Source organism: Vicia villosa, linkage group LG5 (assembly GCF_029867415.1).
Source record: "Vicia villosa cultivar HV-30 ecotype Madison, WI linkage group LG5, Vvil1.0, whole genome shotgun sequence".
NCBI classification, from domain to species: Eukaryota; Viridiplantae; Streptophyta; class Magnoliopsida; order Fabales; family Fabaceae; genus Vicia; species Vicia villosa.
This window is the reverse complement of record NC_081184.1, coordinates 146,413,419-146,422,388: the sequence shown is the minus strand read 5'-3', so window position 1 is coordinate 146,422,388 and position 8,970 is coordinate 146,413,419. Positions and strand designations below refer to the sequence as shown.

Here is an 8,970-nt window from a genome sequence, read left to right as displayed (position 1 = left end):
GATATATATTTTTTTTATCTTTAAACAGATTCAATGTCTCACTCATTTGTGCATTTTCTACGTGGATATTTCCTTAAGATCTTTTAATTAAATGGAACTAGTAGAACCAATAGCATAAAATGTGACGTCCACATAACTTACTCATTAATTAATTAATTAATTAATAATGATACAGTATCCTGTATAATGAAGATTATAAAAGACGTATGGTCAAGTTTGAACATCTGGAATCTAAATACCTTGTTCAGAAAAACGTGTCCACACATAAAACAAAAAGCAAAGTAAAAGCAACCCAAGCTTCTTCCACATCCATCTTCTTCCACATCTTTCTTCCCTTCAACCCAAATCTCAATTCCAAATCCCTAGATTCACTTTCAATCTTCATCTTCTTCAAACTAACTCCTTCTCTCTTCAATTCCTCAACAATGGATCTAGCTCCTGAAGAACTCCAATTCCTCAGCATCCACAACATCTTAGCCGAATCAATCTCAATCCCCAAAACTTCCCCTAAAACCTTCTACCTAATCACCCTAACCCTAATTTTTCCCCTCTCTTTCGCAATTCTAGCTCATTCCCTTTTCACACATCCCTTAATTTCACATCTTCAATCTCCTTTCACTGATCCCTCACAAACCTCTCACGATTGGACTCTCCTCCTCGTTTTTCAGTTCTTTTACCTCATTTTCCTCTTCGCTTTCTCTCTCCTCTCCACCGCCGCCGTCGTCTTCACCGTCGCGTCGTTGTATACATCAAAGCCGGTGTCTTTTTCTTCCACTATGTCAGCTATCCCCAAAGTGTTTAAGAGATTGTTCGTTACTTTCTTATGGGTTACTCTTCTTATGACTGTTTATAATTCGGTTTTTGTTGTTTGTTTGGTTGTGCTTATTATAGCTGCGGATACGGATAACACGTTTCTGTTGTTTTTCTCTATTGTTGTGATTCTGTTGCTGTTTGTTGTTGCTCATGTTTACATTACTGCGTTGTGGCATTTGGCGAGTGTGGTTTCTGTGCTTGAGCCTGTTTATGGTTTTGCTGCTATGAAGAAGAGTTATGAGTTGTTGAAGGGGAGGGTTAGGTATGCTGCGGTTTTGGTTTGTGGGTATTTGTTTATCTGTGGGGTTATTGCGGGGGTGTTTAGCGCGGTGGTGGTGCATGGTGGGGATGGGTATGGTGTGTTTTCTAGGATTGTGATTGGTGGGTTCTTGGTGGGTGTGCTTGTGATTGTCAATTTGGTTGGGTTGTTGGTGCAGAGTGTGTTTTACTATGTTTGCAAGAGTTATCATCATCAAGGGATTGATAAGAGTGCTTTGCATGATCATCTTGGTGGCTACCTTGGAGAGTATGTGCCTCTTAAGAGCAGTATCCAAATGGAAAATTTGGATGTATGAGACAATTACACGAGGGTTTGATTTGTAAGTTTATTTTTCTTTGTTATATGATGTAATGAAATTGTGTAAAACGGTTCGAAGAAAAGACTAATGAAAGATTGTATGTTGGTTGCATTTTCTTTACTTGATTGTGTGTTCATATGTTATCATCCAGTTAATAGAATAAATGGTGTCTCCTTAGATTGAAACACCAACATATGGCTTTGGTAGTTTTTTCCTTCACTTATAAATGATTGGAATTCAAATTTGTGTACTTGTTTGTGGCCATTTCTTCTTATGCATTGAGCTGCATTTGAGTTATCATTGATGTTTTCTCATGGTGCCTGTTTTTGGGATTAGTCAGGTTTGAGCTTTTCTGTGCTATTGAATAAATCTGAAATCTCAATGTTACTAGGCCAAAATTTTTCCAAATGAATAGTAGGTTTATATCTAATTATTTCTGCAATAAGTCACCCAAATGTAGTAGAAAGCACTGCAAATTGCATACAATTTGGAGCAGTTTGATTTGAGCTAATATTGAAGCAAAAATTGATTGTAGCATTCCGAAATCTGAACTCTGCTGAATCAGTTATAATTGAACTCTGCTGAATCAGTTATAATTATGTGGTCTACTTATCACGGGTTTGTTGGTTTTTCCACTGGGAGCATATTATGATGGAAGTTATATTGAGACATAAACTAGATGATGAAATTCCCCTTGAGCTTACTGTTATAAGCAACAAAAACAATTGAGTTTACTATAAACAAAATTTAATTGCATATGTACTATTTGATGTATTTATAATATACTCTTCACTGTTACTATTAGTATAAGCATTTTATGCACTCTCGTTATCCCAGCTTTGTATGCAGCTTTACTGCTGGTATAATGGCTTAAGGTGTATGGCACCATATTCTTTTGTTCCTATTATAAATGAGTGGGGGTGACAATAATAAACAAAGTTTGTAATGTTTTTCTATTATAACGAGAGTGCAATTATAAATACATCAAATTTAAAGATGTTTTTCTATTATAATTTTGCGTTTAGAAAGATCGTGTATATTTTAAAATTATAGCTGGTGGCATTTTATTAAGGATATTGCTATATAGTACGACAATGTTTGTTCGTGAAACATTCGAAGGCTGACAGGTGCAAGTTCCGGATTATACTGATTAAAGGAGGTGGTGGTATTTTAAACATGGTAAAATCTATTGCTAAGTGTATTCGTGAGTTTTCGTTTCGTAATATAAAGCATTTCTCAATTTTAAAATATGTAAGTTTAATAAAAGAGAAATGTTTTATATTGCAAAACGAAGTTTGGCAATAGATTTTACCATGTTTAAAATACCATCACCTCCTTTATTCAGTATAATCCAGAACTTGCACCTATCCCTTTAATACACATCAGCCTTGCACCTATCCCTTTAACACACATCAGCCTTCGTATGTTTGACGAACAAACAATGTCATACTATATAGCAATATCCTTTAAAATTATAGTGGTTGTTGGTGCTATTTTAAGCAATGTCATACTATATAGCAATATCCTTTAAAATTATAGTGGTTGTTGGTGCTATTTTAGGGTTTAAGGTTTATGATTTATATAAGCAATGCTATGTGTACACTAAAGTGTACACCTACACCGTATTGGTGTATGCACGGACGGTACTATTCACCGCCCGTACATGAACAGTGTAATATTATATTAATATTTTTTTTACGTTTTTTATTTATTTTTTAAAATATTTATTTATATTTTTTTAAAAAATATTTGACAATACCTGCAGATTTACTTGCATTTGAAGTTACCTGCGGATTTACCTAAATTTGTAGGTAAATTCGCAAGTAAATCCGCAGGTATTGTCAAATCCGTAGGTAAATCCGCAAGTAAAATCCGCATGTATTATCAAATCCGTAGGTAAATTCGGAAATAAATCCGCAGGTATTGTCAAATATTTTTTAAAAAAACATAAAAAAAATATTTTTTAAAAAAATAATATTTAAAAAAAAAATATAATATTGCACTGTTTATGTACAGACGGTGAATAGTACTGTCCGTACATGAACAGTACCGTCCGTACATGAACAGGATCGTCCGTACATGAACAGTATCGTCCGTACATACGGTGTAGGTGTACACTTTGTGTACAAATAGCATTATTGTTTATATAAATTAGCCTTCTTAAATGGTTTCTATTTGAATAGTGATAAATAACAATAGCAATATCCTTTAAAATTATAGTGGTTGTTGATGTTATTTTAGGGTTTAAAGTTTATGATTTATATAAACCAGCCTTCTTAAATGGTTTCTATTTGAATAGTGATAAATAACAACAGCAAGGTCATTGAAAAAGGTAGACCGATCTTCATCTATAAATTTTTTCCAATGCATTCGTGTTACTTGCATTAACAAATGTATTTCTAACTTTTTAATATTTAAATAAGAATTATAAAATGGAAAAAACTTAGTTACAATTCTTTATATTTGGTTTATATTATTTTTTAATTTTTTTATGTGTGGTTTATATTATTTTTTAATGAATATATGAAAAGTATATAATTTTCTCCTAGATGCATGCATTTTTCTCCAATCTTCGCACCATGAGAATATTTTATATTTTCGTTGAAAAATAGTATAAACTACAACTAAGGAATTGTTTGAAAGTTATCTTTTGTAAAATTTATGTCATTATTTTTTTTGTTAAAAAGAGGACATATCTATCTAATTATATTAGATTAACAACAATATATTAAAAAAATTGAGTGAAGATTCATTTTGGTTCTTCACAAAACTTACACAATCTAAATTAGTCTTTTATATTATAATTAATCTGATTTAATTATTTATAAAATTTAACTGGACCATGTTAGTCCTGTTAATATTTTTTTCAAAAGAATTTTTTTTAGTTTTCAACCATAACTGAACTGTCACCTTGAATTTTATTTATTAGCCACGTTGCATTTTATTTATTTTTCATTGTTTTTTATTTTTAATTTTATTTCTCATAAAGAGTTGAACTCATACTCTTTAAACCACATGGTATGTAATCTTAAACAATTCTTAAAATTAGCATATCTTACTTTATTTATCCTTCTCCTAGCTTCACATTCTTCCTTCTCCTCATGGCCTTTGTATGCCTTTACTACACCATTAACATATTATGAGAGTTTCATTTAACATTTGGTGGACCACCTATTATGGTTTTTGTTATTGGGTCACCCATCATTTATTTTCACGCTCGACTTGTCTAGTTTTAGACGTGATGGGGCGTGTTAAGAGTCTCACATCAGACAATATATGGCCTAAACATGTGCTTATAAGTGGGGGCAATTCTCGCTGTTGTGAATTCAATGCCGCGAACAAAGTATAAAATAAGGGAAGAATAAAGGACAATGAAGAAGAGGAACACAAGAATTGATTATAACTGCTATTCTTTTACTTTCTCTTAAAACAAGATTACAAGTTTACAAGAATAACAAATAACCTCTCTCACCCTAAATTAGGATTTGCAGCTTAGCAATGATGAGAGACTAGTATGCTATTTATAATAAAACCTAACATACTAACTAATGGGCTTTTTCAGCAAGGCCCATTACACAAGCCAACTTAATAAACAAGCTAACTTAACAAATTAGGGTTTAAATACTAAAACCTAATTTAACATGCTAACAACCCTAGCATCTTCGACATCTGCATGCTCGACCCATCTTCGACTACAGCATGCACACTTCGACACCAGCATGTGAGCAACCCTTCGACTTCATGCTTAACTCTGTCGGACTGTCGAACCAAGAAGCTACCCTTCGACAATACTAGAGTTCGATCCAATATCTCACAAATCTCCAACTTGGACCTAACTCTACAACGTCAAGGAACATACTAGCTTTCTTCACGCAGCTTTATCAACTGCATACAGTGGAAAAACTTACAACTCGGCAATGTCTTGGTGATCATATCAGCAGCATTGTCTTCAGTCGAAACCTTCAGCACTTGGACTTCTCCACGCTCGATTACTCCTCTGACGAAATGCAGCCTCACATCAATGTGCTTAGTTCGCTCATGATAGGCTGAATTCTTCGACAGGTGTATTGCACTTTGACTATCACATTTAACAGTGATACCTCGACCTTGAAGTTTCAGCTCCTTCGCAAAACCTTCAAGCCACAATGCTTCTTTCACAGCTTCAGTGAGAGCAATATATTCCGCTTCAGTGGTTGATAGAGCAACAACCTTCTGAAGAGTTGCTTTCCAACTAATTGATGTGCCAAACATAGTGAAAACATGTCCAGAAATAGACTTTCTAGAATCCATACAACCTGCATAATCAGAGTCGACATATCCTTCTATTACTGCTTTACTATCTTCACCCAAGGCTCCACCATAAATTAAGACTCTGTTTAGAGATCCATTTATGTACCTTAAAATCCACTTCAATGCTTGCCAGGGAGCCTTTCCAGGATTCGCCATGTACCTGCTTACAAGACTGACTGCGTAAGCTATGTCGGGTCTAGTACAGACCATAGCATACATCAAAGAACCAACTATATTAGCATATGGGATGCTATTCATATAGGCTCTTTCGACATCAGTACTGGGACACTGATCAATACTCAGCTTGAATTGAGGGTTTGTTGGAGTCACAACTGGCTTCGAATTCGACATACCAAACTTTTCAAGAATCTTCCGTAGATATGCCTCTTGAGATAGACATAACTTCGACTTCTTTCTATCTCTTCGAATGTCAATTCCAAGAATCCTGGAAGCAGCTCCCAGATCCTTCATATCGAACTCCTTATTGAGTTCAGCCTTCACCCTCATCACATCTTCAACATTGTTGCTTGCTATGAGAATATCATCCACATAAAGCAACAAAATAACAAATGAATTACCAGGTCGAAATCTGAAGTAAATGCAGTGGTCGAACTGACTTCTAATGAAACTTATGCGTGCCATGAACTTGTCGAATCTCCTATTCCACTGTCGAGGAGATTGTTTCAGCCCATACAAAGATCTCTTTAACTTGCACACATAATCTTCCTTCCCCTTTTCGACATACCCTTCAGGTTGCCTCATCAGGATCGTTTCATCTAGATCACCATACAAGAACGCAATCTTCACATCCATTTGTTCCAGTTCAAGATCGAACTGTGCCACCATGGCAAGCAACATTCGAATGGACCTATGCTTCACAACAGGAGAAAACACATCATTGTAGTCGACACCTTCTTTCTGAGTGAAACCCCTTGCAACTAACCTTGCCTTGTATCTTTTCGATGTCACTCCTTCAATTCCTTCCTTAACTTTGAAAATCCATTTACAGCTGACTAACCTTGCCCCAACAGGTTTCTTGATCAGTTCCCAAGTATGATTATCATGAAGAGATTTCATCTCATCATCCATGGCCTTCAGCCATTCAGTCTTATTTCGACTCCTCATAACTTCCTTATAGTCTCTAGGTTCTTCGTCTAGAACCTCACTTGCAGAGATTAAGGCATAAGCTATAAGATCTGCATATCCAAGTCTTTGAGGTGGCTTGATGACTCTTCTCGACCTATCTCTCGACAATAGGTAGTCATCGTCAGTTTCCTCAACTTCAGCATCTTCTGCTTCTTCTTCGACTTCATCTGGGATATGCAATTCAGCATCAACATGCTCCACCTCAACAGGAATCTCTACCTGTTCCAGCTCTTCGTCAGATGTTTCTGTACTTCGACCAACATCATCAGTTTTCTTAAAAGCCATTTCAGCTTCATTGAAAACTACATCTCGACTGGTGATACACCTCCTGTGACCTGGCTCTAGGCACCATAGCCTATAAGCTTTGACTCCTTCAGGGTATCCCATGAACATGCATTTCAGAGCTCTAGGTTCGACCTTGTCTTGCCTAATGTGAGCATAGGCTACGCAGCCAAATACTCTCAGTTTGTCGAGATCTGGTGGATGTCCCGACCAAACTTCTTCAGGTGTCTTCATATCTAACGCTGTCGAAGGACATCTGTTTATCAGATATGTTGTTGTCGAAACAGCCTCAGCCCAGAACACCTTTGTTAACCCCGCACTAGTCAACATGCATCTGACTCTCTCCAAAATAGTTCGATTAAACCTTTCAGCCAAACCATTTTGCTGTGGAGTACCTGCAGTAGTTCTATGCCTTGCAATACCAGAGGCAGCACAAAAACTGTCGAATGCCTCATTGCAAAATTCAAGGCCATTGTCGGTTCTCAACCTCTTGACCTTTCTGCCAGTCTGATTTTCAACCAGAGTCTTCCAACTTTTGAAATTCTCAAAAGTTTCATCCTTAGTCTTCTGGATGAATCCCCATAATTTTCTGGAATAATCATCTACTATGGATAGAAAATACCTTGCTCCTGAATGTGATGGACACCTTGCAGGCCCCCAAAGATCAGCATGGATGTAATCAAGGGATCCATGTGTTCTTTGTTTGCCTTTGTTGAACTTCACTCTGCAAGATTTTCCAAGTACACAGGGTTCACAAAACTTCAGCTTTTCGACTTTGTCTCCACCAAGCAGATTTTGTTTCCCTAATTCGACCAAACCCCTTGCAACTAACTTTGCCTTGTATCTTTTCGACGTCACTCCTTCAATTCCTTCCTTAACTTTGAAAATCCATTTACAGCTGACTAACCTTGCCCCAACAGGTTTCTTGATCAGTTCCCAAGTATGATTATCATGAAGAGATTTCATCTCATCATCCATGGCCTTCAGCCATTCAGTCTTATTTCGACTCCTCATAACTTCCTTATAGTCTCTAGGTTCTTCGTCTAGAACCTCACTTGCAGAGATTAAGGCATAAGCTATAAGATCTGCATATCCAAGTCTTTGAGGTGGCTTGATGACTCTTCTCGACCTATCTCTCGACAATAGGTAGTCATCGTCAGTTTCCTCAACTTCAGCATCTTCTGCTTCTTCTTCGACTTCATCTGGGATATGCAATTCAGCATCAACATGCTCCACCTCAACAGGAATCTCTACCTGTTCCAGCTCTTCGTCAGATGTTTCTGTACTTCGACCAACATCATCAGTTTTCTTAAAAGCCATTTCAGCTTCATTGAAAACTACATCTCGACTGGTGATACACCTCCTGTGACCTGGCTCTAGGCACCATAGCCTATAAGCTTTGACTCCTTCAGGGTATCCCATGAACATGCATTTCAGAGCTCTAGGTTCGACCTTGTCTTGCCTAATGTGAGCATAGGCTACGCAGCCAAATACTCTCAGTTTGTCGAGATCTGGTGGATGTCCCGACCAAACTTCTTCAGGTGTCTTCATATCTAACGCTGTCGAAGGACATCTGTTTATCAGATATGTTGCTGTCGAAACAGCCTCAGCCCAGAACACCTTTGTTAACACCGCACCAATTTGTTGTGAATTCAATGCCGCGAACAAAGTATAAAATAAGGGAAGAATAAAGGACAATGAAGAAGAGGAACACAAGAATTGGTTATAACTGCTATTCTTTTACTTTCTCTTAAAACAAGATTACAAGTTTACAAGAATAACAAATAACCTCTCTCACCCTAAATTAGGATTTGCAGCTTAGCAATGATGAGAGACTAGTATGCTATTTATAATAAAACCT

The 8,970-nt window shown here is 36.6% G+C and overlaps 1 protein-coding gene across 1 annotated transcript; it reads left to right on the top strand.

The window, feature by feature from the left end:
* The first annotated feature begins 224 nt into the window (after positions 1-224).
* LOC131607687 (uncharacterized) lies at positions 225-1,511 on the top strand. The gene has a single exon (XM_058879665.1). It carries the CDS (start codon positions 426-428, stop codon positions 1,386-1,388), a length of 963 nt encoding a protein of 320 aa, XP_058735648.1. The 5' UTR covers positions 225-425; the 3' UTR covers positions 1,389-1,511.
* The last annotated feature ends 7,459 nt before the right edge of the window (positions 1,512-8,970 follow it).